This window comes from Fonsecaea pedrosoi, assembly GCF_000835455.1.
Source record: "Fonsecaea pedrosoi CBS 271.37 unplaced genomic scaffold supercont1.7, whole genome shotgun sequence".
Classification (NCBI taxonomy): domain Eukaryota; kingdom Fungi; phylum Ascomycota; class Eurotiomycetes; order Chaetothyriales; family Herpotrichiellaceae; genus Fonsecaea; species Fonsecaea pedrosoi.
In genome coordinates this window covers 2,209,528-2,221,644 of record NW_013550609.1, presented here as the reverse complement: position 1 = coordinate 2,221,644, position 12,117 = coordinate 2,209,528, and the positions used below count along the sequence as shown (strand labels likewise).

Below are 12,117 nucleotides of genomic sequence, written 5' to 3'. Positions count from 1 at the left end.
TATCTTTGGGGTTTTGGAGGTGGCATGGGCCCATGTGTTTCGGGTAAATAAAATGGGCAGGAGATGGTCTTTCCTGGCAAGATGTGGGAAGTTGCTGTGCATATTTCTCTGCAACTTTCTGTTACTCTGAGGAAAGACGGATAATTGGGATCGATAAGGAAAGGGCCAGCATGAAATCCCAGCGAGCATATGATACCAGCGTTATCATTTGTTATTGAGATGCGAGGAGTTGCCGGAGAAGCAAACCTTGGGTTAGAAGAAATGATGGCTAACATTCTCTGTTCACAAACTACAGATACAACGCGAAGAGGAGGCACTGGCGCAAGACCAGAATCGGCATCTAGATTACCCATCACCTAGAACAACCACATCGCTCCATGCCTCAGCCTGGATTTCCAGAACTCGTCTTTCGGAAATTACTGTCATTCGATCACGCATTTCACCCATCTCTCACAGTGGGGCAATTGTTTTCAGCACTGAAATAGGGCCAGGATTGGAGGAAGGGTTGTTGCTAGGTCGGGAGGTCGGAGCCGGGGGAGAATGGGGACGAGAGAAGCCTTGGGAGGTCGGATTCAAGGAATGCTAGGGCTTCAATGCTGAGGGTAGGGGAATTCGTCGTGACCTTACTCCAGAATCCTCTCCACGATCCCAAGATGCATGAAACTGCAACGCGCTCCAGAGACTTGCATGGAGGCCACGTGTAAAGGAGAATTCAAAATCAAAAGAATCGATTCAAAAGAGTGCTCCGTTCTAACTGCCTCGCTGCACGTCCCAGTCACAGAGTCTATGTGTTAGTGTCAGATACTATGCCCGCGAGACTCTGCTCATCGGTTCAGGTGGGATTCGTTCATGTGCAGAACGTGTTTCGCATGACAGTCTGAACCTGCATGACTTCCGCCACCCGTCGTACCTTCATTTCAGTGCATGCACCTGTACCTCCCAGCTCCGGTCGTGGCTGTCAAAGCAGTCCATTGGGCTCATCATGAACCGAGCATGAGATGCAATAAAAGAAAGTATTTTAATTGCGCCACCAGTTCGATGGTCTCCCCCAGTTATCTGAATTCCATCATGCTTCGTCATCGAACGCCTCCAACGCCGTCGAAGTATGCTAGTCTGTAGATGAAGCCACAGAGTTGATCAACGACTAAGAAAGTCAGTCTCCAGAACTACTCACCCACAAAGGGAAACTCACTCTTCGGCCCACTCGTTCTCGCGGCGGATCTGGTCCTCCTCCTCCGGAGTAAAGTCGTTCTGGATATTGAACGTTTTGCGGATCTCTTCTGGCGACTTGCCCTTGATCATGTTGGCGACAGTCTTGCAGCCAACGTCAAGCAGAGCCTTGATGTCCAGATAGTTGGCCGCCAAAATGATTTCAAAAAGCATTTCTTGATCGACCTGCATGAACTTTTGATCCCACTCATCGATATCAGTCGTCTTCTTACGCGAATCTGAGTCGTCTTCATTGGTTGCAGGAGGGTCATGTTTGTGATGTGTGCACCACTCGATCACTTTTTTGAGGACAGCGGCATTGACATTGGGTATGGGGATAGCCTCCTCCATGGCATCTTCACCAAGATCGCCGACCATGTTCTTGATGAGAATTGATCTCTCGGCAACATCACGATCTGGGAACAGTCAGTTGAGAGAAGCAGCATAGGGGTTGTACTGAGATGTATCTCACCAACTACGATATCCTCGCCATCAGAGCTCTGGAGAACCAACTTTTTGGAGTTGTCAGACGACATGTTGTGCAGTATGGACTTTAGACTTGTTCGCAAGGGTAGTGCGGGGCTGGTTGTGCACGATGACTATGACAGGGCTCGAGTCAACCTCTGTTTGGTGTGAAGGGCTGATGCGTAACAGTACAGATGTAGAGTAAAGCGGAAACTAGCGAAGAGTTGAAAGAAACAGATGAGGTTCGAGAACAATAGATGTAGGATAGAGAGTCACGATTGAGGACGGAAAGACTCTGCCTGCGCAGTGAAGGGAAAGGGCTGCAACCGTCATTGCCAAGGGACAAGGATGCCTGTGCGGATCTGCGGCTGGGGCCTTGCCTTCTTCCTGGCTGGAAACAATAGTTGGACCTGCCTTTGTGTGACAAAGACGAGCGTGACAGTTCAAGCGAGGGCGGTGTTAGGTGGTGAAGCAACTCAGCTAAACTTCTATGCTGTCGCTATATCAGAAAATTGAAGTAGATGTGATTATTGTGCCGAAAAAACGAATGGGTTTCTGTGAATCTAGACAGATGTGAATTGGGCCAGTGCATGCCCAGTGCCTGTGCCGCAAACTTGGGCACATGTTAGTCCACACCACCAAACGATGTTCAGATCCTGTGACGAATCAATTCTCGTTCAATCTCCTTTGACATCTTCACAGACGACAGCTCCATTAATCCCTGTCCTAGAGAGCACATCCTTGTCTGCACCAGCCCTGGAAATGGTTGTCACGTGATGACAAGCCGGCCCGACGTCACCCGTTTGTAGAAGCAGCATTGAAATATGCAGACATACGAAGTCTCACTCCTTTCCCACCACTAACCTTATCTTCTCCTGTTCTTGTCCTTTTGCGTTTGCTTTTAGAGATAATCCTCACTCCGTACCGTTAACTGTGCTCTTAAGAGCCTCGTCAAGAGGTTGCGACAACGTCCCTTCCTTGCTTCCCGCCTGCGCAAAGTGACGCGTTGAGAGACGCGCTCACGCACCACCCGGTCACAATTGAGAATGAGTTGGAGGGAGTGGCTCACACCTTGTATAAGACCAAGAACAATGACACTGTTCATACCGTATCCAGCGCGGTGACTGCATCAAAAGAAAGGATGTGGCGGTTATTGTACTTGTTCTTGCTGTTTATCCGTGTCTATTTTGCCGTGTCGCCGAGTTATCTTCACCCCGACGAGATCTTCCAAGGGCCAGAGCCTGTCGCTGGTACGCATCGGTGAATCTCTCTGAGTACTTCGCAATGCTGACGTCTTCTGTGCAGCGTACCTATTCCCTTATCCGACTCGTCCAACATGGGAATGGACGTCTTCGCGCCCTATCCGCAGTGTCTTTCCATTGTGGCCAATCTATGGATTGCCCATGACCCTCTTGAAATGGACCTGGGCGCAGGAAGAAGATGGAGATTGTGTCGATACCACCGTCATCTATTATACGCTCCGCCTCGTCATGTTTCTTCTCAGTTTCGTCCTGGAGGATTGGGCTGTTCATGAGTTGGTCCGCTCTCCTCGACGCTGGATTCAGGCCGTCATTCTAGTCACTTCCTCCTATGTGACTTGGACCTTTCAAACACATACCTTTTCAAATTCCGTTGAAACCCTTCTTGTTTTGTGGAGCCTGGTTATGATAGAGCGCATTTTGCGCGACAAGGTATGTGACCTGCCGCGGTCATTGATAGACCATGTACTGACGGAGGTGGTCAAGAAACGGTCAGCAATCGCCTCGAGTGCGGTCCTAGGGTTTCTTTTTGTATTCGGAATCTTTAATCGGGTTACTTTTCCCGCCTTCGTCGTGATACCCGGCATTCAACTCTTGCCACATTTTTGGAATAGGTGAGTACTGGGTCGATTATACCCGACCTTGATGCCCAGCTGCCTCGAGTTACAATGCTGACATGGATTTGAGACCTTTCTGCCTTCTTGCCCTTTCACTTTCCGGCATTTTCTGGACACTAATCGCAATCATAATCGACACCGCCTACTATTCTGGCCCGTCAGCCACGAGGTCTTTCCGTGCACTCTACGACCATGTTTGGAAGAGTCCAGTAATCACTCCTCTCAATAATCTACTGTACAACACACAGACCAGCAATCTTGCGCAACACGGTCTTCATCCCCATTATCAACACATCCTGATCAACCTGCCTCAACTTCTCGGCCCAGCGTTTATCCTCCTAATCGCCTCTGTCTACCCGTTCAATCTTCGCATTCTGAAGGGACTCCTCTCGAATAATCGGCTCGCCTCTGCTGGTGCGGGATGTCTTCTCCTCAGCTTAATCCCGCACCAAGAACCGCGGTTCCTCCTACCCGCTGTCCCTCTCATACTGACAAGTATTCGTGCTCCATCTTCTAAGATAAGGGCGATACTTTTCTGGACTACTTGGGTAATTTTCAACGGAGTTCTCGCAATCCTTATGGGCGTATATCACCAGGGTGGAATCATCCCTGCTCAACTTGCTATGCCTTCCTTAGTAACACACTCATTGAACACAACCCACTCGGACGCCCATAATGTTGAAATCTTCTGGTGGAAGACTTACCCCCCGCCAACCTTCCTTCTCGGCTCGGACCCACTACATCCTACGACCAACAGATCGCTGAACATCTCCACCGTTCCCCTGATGGGCTACCCTCAAAATGAATTGGTCTTCATGCTCATGCAGCACATGCCCACGTGCGATCCAACACTTGTGGAACGGTTGATCTTACACAAAGAGAAGACGGATATCTTTGTGGTGGCGCCACTCAGCGCATGGCGTCTTGATGCTTCCAACCCTCTCCTGACTTCCTCCAACCATCTCTCTGTCCAGAAGGCGGAATTCACCTATCCTCCGGTCTCCAATTTTAGCTTCGCAATTGATATGAACATTCCACCTGCACAGTTGACCTTGACGAATTTGGCAGTGTTCCGCCGACATTTGAATCTTGACGACTTGGATTTTGGGGATGATGGAGTTTGGCCTACGTTGGAGAGAGTCGTGGGTAGACGAGGACTGGGCGTGTGGCGGGTCGACCGCATCTGCGGCCCCGTGGAGTACGTGGATGCACACACGGGGGAGAAGCTTACGGCGGAACAAGTAAATGTCAGGAAGGCAGAAAATAACGAGGGTCGGGAGGATTTGGTTCAAGAGGCAGACTCGTTTGAAGACGCCGGCAGGGTATCAAGTTCGGCCATGATTCACACCACAGCGGCGCCTGAAGAACAAGACCAGAGGAGAGTCAGCACGACCACAGTAACCCCAGATAGTCCAACAGATGATCCCAGCCTCGATCTCTGAAGAGCGAGGCCCTGGCCGTGGATTGTACTGGGAACTCTCCCTGGTGGTGGATAGGAATGTCCACAAACGTTCTAAAGCAAATGCGCAATCGACTGCGATTGGTGTGGTCTGTAGATGTCACAAGTCTCTACTTCCAATTCAGGGGATTGAAACAAAGTGCCTTAAATTGCCTGGCGGATGGTCGACGGGGTAATTCTTCATTCATTCCTTTGATCTACCTGCAGGAAGTGTTGTAGGGTGGATTGTCTCGGGCCTGGAGCTTGTAGCCCATGTCGCCCGCTTGCTTGCCTTTTGGTTGCTCCATCAGACATGAAAACTTGGCTTGACTAGCTATGGGACTTTGACTGGCACCGGGAGGTGAACTTGCACTATGTCCTGGAATATGCATAACTGGCGTGGGCTTCCCAGCACATGATCATCTCTGTCGTTGCCTCTAGCATACCCCCATTATCACCATCAAAAGGCTCGAAAGGCTCTCTCCTCATGCTCATGAGCGACCAAATCGGTCGTCGACTCCTGATGTCAGACGTAGACCATCCAAAGAAGTATTGCGCACGCCACCAGAACTCCGCTTTCGAGTTCAAACCCCAGTTGTGATGATATGGCGCTAATGGCGATGGAATTCCCAGAATCACTGCTCTTCGTCATCAGGCTGCTCGAAGAGGAAGTTCGCAGCTAGTTCCTCATTCTTGTCACAAGCAAAGTAGGCCTGGATGACCTGATCACGGGGAAAGCCAAGCCGGCAGAGCCGTTCGATAGCGTCTCGCTCCTCCTCGGTCACATGGATCTGGGTTGCTCCAGGCGGGAGAGTATCTTGAGCATCCTACAGAGTCAAGTCAGCCCCGCCGGTTTCGAAACCTGGTCTCTTGTACTCACCTCCGCCAGCAGCTGAAGGAACTGATCCTGATTTGAACCGATCATCTGTGCAAGCTCGGGATTACCCTCGGCAAGTTGCTGCAAGATAGGTTCGAGCATCGCAGGTTGCTGCTGGACAAATTGTCTGAGTTGCTGGAAGTGCGGGCTGTTTCGCAGGAAATCCATGTTTGTCGCTACCCCTCCTTGACCTCCTGCTGGGGCTCTTCTTCCACCTCCTGGCCGACCGGCCTGTGCTGCCGCTTCGAACAAGTTGATGGGCTCGTCCCCAGTAGGCGAGGCGGCTTGCGCGGGCTGGGCGGGTTGAGCAGGCTGAGCAGGCTGGGGTGCAGGGGGTGATGCCGGATTCGATGCGGTGGCTCCCGTGGCCGCTTGTCTTTGCTCCGACTGAATGTTATCGGGGATACCACTCAGCAGATACTCGATGGCTCGATCTGGGTTGAAAAAAGCCGCCCGTAGTGCACGGTCTATTTCTGGCCTGGGAAATCCCATGGCCTCCATCTCACGAATGGTCGCTTCGTTGCGATTCCCGATCAGGAACGCCGATGGGTCGTTGAAGCCAGATCCAGCGGCGGCCGACGTGGTTGTGCTTTGGGCAGGCGTGGGCGTTGAGGGTAGATTTGAAACTGTAGACGGGTTGGGTTGAGGAGCAACTGGTGCGGCGGGTGTGGAGGTCGAGGTCGAGGTTGACGGAGCTGGCGTAGAGGGACTGCCAGACTTGGCCGCAGGAGCAGCTTTTGGCTAAAGTGAACACGCCATCAGTGCACTATAGCTTTAAACATAGCATGAAGACCAACCTTTGATATCATACAAACAATGAAACCCTTTTCCTCAATTTTGTATGATTCGACAGTGTTGGCGTCGGCGAGGACCTTGCCTGTTTGGAGGTCAGATATCTCAAGGGGAATCGCATGGAGGAGGCGGAGGGATTTGCATACCAGCATAGATGAGTTTCTGCTGCGAGGACTCCCATCCTTTCTCTGCGGCAATCTTCTCTTTCACCTGCGCGATCTGACCAGATGGGGTAAGCCTGTGTCTGCTTCAGGTAGTTGGGGAAGGGCAAAATGCGTACTGTGTCCGATGGCTCGGCATCGATCGTGAACTTTTGCTGCTTGAGATCCTGTCACGGGCATTAGGGACTGTCGAACCAGCGATGGACTAGATATACGGACTCTGAAGGAGAGCTTCATCTTGCCCCGCCACACACAGTAAAGTGTTTGGACTCGGTCAGCGGAATGTCACAGGGTCGAGGACTCTAGGGTTCAGTTGATAAGAAAGAAGTCAAGATAACGAAGATGGCACTCAAAGAAAATGAGTGGCCTGATTCCTCTTTTTTTTTGGGAGGGATGTTCAAGTTGAGGTAAAAGACAAGATGAACAAATGCGGCGAAGGGGACAAGCGTCAAGGGTCGCAAATCGCAGGTCGCAGGTCGCAGGCTGGTGACGCTTGCCTCGCGCTGCCTGCCACATGAGGGAGCCTTGTAAAACTGGAGTCCACGTGACCGCAAACCCCCCTGGCCCTGTCAGGTTTGCTATGACAGGTGTCTGCTACTGTTGATGTATTCTGATCGACTGAATGGCTAGGCAGTCATCAAGCTTGTTTGATTTTGCAATCAATTCACTACCCAAAGAGATGCATCTGTGTAGCGGCGTGTATCACACCTCCTATCATCCGATTGAAGTGTACGCGCACGGCTACACCGCTGGAGCCTCATGGGCTGGGCTCGCCTGGTTTACTCTTTCTCCGTTTCACCTTTGCTGCTCCCTCAGATAGCGTCACAATTTTTTCTGGCGCCCTAGTGCCCTTGGTACCCGCAGGCTGGTTGCTAGATGTCACAGGCATGGCCGAAGCTGCTCGGGATTGACTAGGGGTTCCGGTAGGAGTGGCTAGGCCTTGACCTCTGGTCTGGCCAGCTGTCATATTGGCATCTCTGCTCTTCGAGAATCGGAAGTTTCCTGGTTCGCCCACTAGTGGAAGCTCATCCACGTATTCCTTGCCGAACTGCAATGTCAATCGAAGCGCATCCCAAGCTGTTCGACTCCCGCCATTGGTTTCCTCCTGTGCTTCGGGAGGGGCTGCAGCTTTCTCGGTAGTAGCAGGCTGAGGCGCCGGTGCTGATCCTGGTGTTGGCGGTGGTTCATTACCCTGCTGTGAGGCACTCAGGATATTTTGTGGTGCCGACTGCTGGATAGGTTTATGGTAAGTATGGCCATGAGCGACTGAAAAGAAGGATAGGTCTGCTGGAGCTGTGAATACTTTGCTAAGCGCGGAAACCGTATTCAGCTACATGGGCTCAAGTCAATACAGCGTCAACTCGAAATATAGGATTCGGACGTACCAGACGATAGTTCAGAACGCTGGCAACTGAAGGCGCTTGATAGATTACGTTGTTGACAATGTAGTAGTAGCCCAAGATCGTAATGCTGTCGTCTCGCTCATTTTCACGGTTCTGCTTGCGAATAACCCAGACATTGGACTTCTCGGGCCCGTTCGGTCCGTCCAGGACAACTTGCTCCTCCAGAGGATCATGTTCGACGACATACTGGATACCGCGCTGATGTCGCAGGTTGGCCTCAAATTTCGCCCTCGTGCCGAGGATGTCATTCTGGTTTGGCGTGCCCGCCCACTGGGTGAAGAGCGACTGGTTGCCCGAGACATGATCAAAGAATGGGGACGTCGCGAAATAGAAGAGTACTGGGAGAAAAGAAGTCAGTGGCCAGAACACCGTAAGTAGCTCGTCGCTCACCATTATTCGAGTGTAAGGTCCCTCCATTCCAGGCGATCCAATTAGGGTCGAAGTGGGCTTTCTCGGTCAGGTCGTCTTTGAGGTCGGCCATGATTGCTGATTCTCGAGAGCGGGTGTGGTCATCTTGAGCGGGTCTTGAAGAAGCCCACCGGCGCCAATATCGTGTCCTTTTCCACGCACACTTCACTGTTTTCTGATATGAGCCATCTATTGGGTGTGAAGATTGGCCGGGATAGTGCATGTGGTTGTGTCCAAAAAGGGCGTGGCGGTTAATGTTTCGCTACGGCGGAGCAGATGATCGTCTTGGCGCCTCCGGTAAAACATTTTGATTCGTTGTCAAAATTTCATCCTCGCAGCATCAAAACGGGTCGGAATGACTGTGAGATCGCCATCTTCTCCCGATGGTTGTTTTCGTAGACAGGGGGAGGTAGGTCTTCTTTTACTTGTCTGTTTCTACTCTGTCCATGGTTTCTTTTGGTGTCTCTGGCTTGGGTCTATGACTGTGCCACTATTTGTCGTTCTCCAATAAGTGAAAGGAACAATTTCTCTACTTCAATCAAACTGGCTTAGACGGTATCCATGCCATCTCAAGGGTCGATCCTCTTTGTCGATGCCTACGACTCATTCGCAGAGAATATAGTTGCTCTTCTTCATGAGCACCTCCAAGTCGAAGTCACTGTGGTCAAGATCGATTGTGATATCCCGACCCAATTCAACCGCTCTCCGCAGGCATTCTTTGCCAGGTTCGATGCAATAGTCCTTGGTCCTGGTCCGGGAAATCCACATAATGAGTCAGATGTTGGTCTCTACAACAAGGTCTGGGCCTGTGCCGCCAAAGACAATATTCCAGTGTTGGGCATATGTCTAGGTTTCCAGAGCCTATGTGTTCAGCATGGAATCCCCGTTGTGCGCCTGGATCTGCCATGCCACGGACACGCTAAGGTGATATATCACACCGATACGGATATCTTCTGTCGTTCAGGCAGCATTATTGCTACAAACTACAATAGCTTAGGGGCTCACCTGAGATCATTCAAGCGAAATGGATCCCCGAGTCGTCCAAGTTCCTCTGCCTCGAGCGAGAGCATGTTGTCCCTACGCAGTCTGCCATCTACTGTGTCAGGCCCTTTCGACCCTTTGGCTGAACTATCGCCATACCAGACATGCAACAATCTGGAGGTCCTGGCCTGGGATAGCGATGGCTGGGTCATGGCAGTCAGACACAAGCACTTTGCGTTTCACGGTTTCCAGTTTCACCCTGAATCGTGCAAGTCCAGTTTGACTTGCCAAACGGTCATCGAACAGTGGTGGGATGGTACAAGAAAACACAACGCTGTCCATCGAGATCTTGAGTCTGCCACAGAGGCCCCTTCTCGCAGTTTTGCGGAATTGGCTGTTGCTTGTGAGAGCACTGTCTTGTCTGAAAAGTTAGAGTTACTCTCAAAGTCGTGCAACGGCACCATCTGTCAGAACACCCTACATCTACCGCTCGGGAGCAGGGCTATTGCCAATCTATGCCATCAAAGATCACCGCCCAATGCTTCTGTGATGCTGGAGTCGACCAAAAGGGGTCAATACAGCATATACGCCTTCCCCGACGAATGCAGTTTTCACTTGGAATATACTGGCGGATGTGCTACGCTCTCACAAGGGTCCGGCCCTGCTACCAATCACCGGCTCGCTCGCGAACATTTGGTGGAAAGCCTGGAAGCTTTTCTTGCTAGCAAGACTCTTCGAGAACATGCTGCATCTGAAGTCCCATTCAGGGGTGGCTTCATGGGGTTTCTGTCGTATGAATTTGGAACAGCATCATTGCATCTTGATGTGCCAGAAGACACCAGAATACCGATCTCCACGCCTGAGCTCAGCCTCCTCTGGGTGGAACGCAGTATTGTCTTTGATCATTATACCGGGATGGCTCACGTGCAGTCAATAAGGAAGAACGACAGCGCTTGGGTCAATGAAGTAGCCGCTGAGCTGCGTACTATGCCTCTATCCCAAGTAACAGCAGCTTTGAGTCGTTCTGAAACCGACAGATTGCGCCAGGTTTTGTCCTCGACAACCTTTGCCCTCCCGGACCACGACACGTATATTTCTCGCATTCGCGAATGTCAAGCCGAGCTTCTCGCTGGCAACTCATACGAACTATGTCTCACTACTGAGGCAACTGTCACAACACCTGCTGTCCCCGATGGCTCCTGGCTGCTTTACAACAACATTCAACAACACAACCCTGTTCCTTTTGCATCATTCGTCCGCCTCCACAAAACCACTATCCTCTCGTCTTCGCCCGAGCAGTTCCTCTCTTGGTCTGCCGAGAACGGCGCTATCGACATGATCCCCATGAAAGGAACGGTCAAGAAAACTCCAGAGACGACCCTTGCCAAAGCTATTGCGATCTTGTCGTCTGCGAAGGAAAGCGCCGAGAACTTGATGATTGCAGACCTTATCCGGCATGACCTATACAGCACCGTGGGCCGTGACGCGAAAGTTGAGGTGGTCAAATTATGTGATGTGGTCGAGTCAGAAACGGTCTACTCGCTCGTCTCGCACATTCGTGCCCACGTTCCACATTCCCCAACAGCGGGTCCGAAGTCCAGCGAACACGCGAAAGAGATAACTAGTTACGGCGTGAGAGCACTTACTCGCACGCTGCCACCGGGCAGTATGACGGGAGCCCCCAAGAAGCGGTCCTGCGAGATCCTCCACCGTCTGGAGCAAAGAGAGCGTGGTGTCTACTCCGGGGCTATCGGGTACATGGATGTTGGTGGCAACGGCGCTTGGTCAGTGTGTATACGCACCGCCTTCTCAAACGACGACCAGACAGAGATGGACCACAGTACAGGCGAAAAGATGATGAAATGGCGAATTGGAGCCGGCGGAGCGATCACTGTGCTCAGCGACGAGGAGCAGGAATGGGAGGAAATGATGACAAAGCTGGACAGTGTTTTACGAGGCTTTCAAATGAACTGATGAATTTGAGCGTACATTTTTCTGGAGGTGCCAATGGCTGAAAGGGTGGGATAAACTACCGACAGGGACTTTTCAACATTTGCGGTTTTGGGAAGAGGAAAAGGGTTTGATAAGCATTGTCGCTACAGCAGCACATTTGGCAAATTCAACAAGCCAGGTTGCAGAGTTACTATTGGGAGGAATTCCTTGCTTTCTGATGCGAGATGTTTCGGAATGGTTTGGATGGGCAATCGTCGTCGTCCGTGGGATAACGGGATATCAAGTTCAATCAACAGCACTCGCAAGGGCAGCGGAATACAAGAGCCTTTGTTTGAGAGTCACTCACTCATGCACCTACTCGTTCATTCATGCATTCTATCTGTTTTCATTTCAACACAGACCCACAGAACAAGCCAAAGACCTCGCAGCGCAGGAGAACAATCCGGGACCCGCCATGACGATCTTCCCCCATCTCTCACCTACTCACCTACCATTCTTCATCGAGTACAGTAATTCCGGGCGTCGAGAAATATGGCTAGCCGCCCTGTGCTGGT

At 51.3% G+C, this 12,117-nt stretch overlaps 4 protein-coding genes across 4 annotated transcripts; 2 read left to right on the top strand and 2 right to left on the bottom strand.

The window, feature by feature from the left end:
- Positions 1–1,188: 1,188 nt before the first annotated feature.
- On the bottom strand, positions 1,189–1,745 carry Z517_10857 (E3 ubiquitin ligase complex SCF subunit sconC; the record flags this gene model as incomplete). Its single annotated transcript, XM_013424466.1, has 2 exons — positions 1,189–1,625; positions 1,682–1,745. 2 exons carry the CDS (start codon positions 1,743–1,745, stop codon positions 1,189–1,191), a joined length of 501 nt encoding a protein of 166 aa, XP_013279920.1.
- Positions 1,746–2,815: 1,070 nt separating this feature from the next.
- Positions 2,816–4,992, top strand: Z517_10856 (uncharacterized protein; the record flags this gene model as incomplete). The annotated part of the gene is made up of 4 exons (XM_013424465.1): positions 2,816–2,924; positions 2,980–3,365; positions 3,420–3,547; positions 3,597–4,992. 4 exons carry the CDS (start codon positions 2,816–2,818, stop codon positions 4,990–4,992), a joined length of 2,019 nt encoding a protein of 672 aa, XP_013279919.1.
- Positions 4,993–5,623: 631 nt separating this feature from the next.
- Positions 5,624–8,702, bottom strand: Z517_10855 (UV excision repair protein Rad23; the record flags this gene model as incomplete). Its single annotated transcript, XM_013424464.1, has 8 exons — positions 5,624–5,815; positions 5,869–6,606; positions 6,663–6,742; positions 6,804–6,876; positions 6,938–6,985; positions 7,618–8,148; positions 8,204–8,559; positions 8,612–8,702. The coding sequence occupies 8 exons, from the start codon at positions 8,700–8,702 to the stop codon at positions 5,624–5,626; spliced, it is 2,109 nt and encodes a 702-aa protein (XP_013279918.1).
- A 488-nt stretch (positions 8,703–9,190) lies between these two features.
- Positions 9,191–11,584, top strand: Z517_10854 (aminodeoxychorismate synthase; the record flags this gene model as incomplete). The annotated part of the gene is made up of 1 exon (XM_013424463.1): positions 9,191–11,584. The coding sequence occupies one exon, from the start codon at positions 9,191–9,193 to the stop codon at positions 11,582–11,584; it is 2,394 nt and encodes a 797-aa protein (XP_013279917.1).
- Between the last annotated feature and the right edge of the window lie 533 nt (positions 11,585–12,117).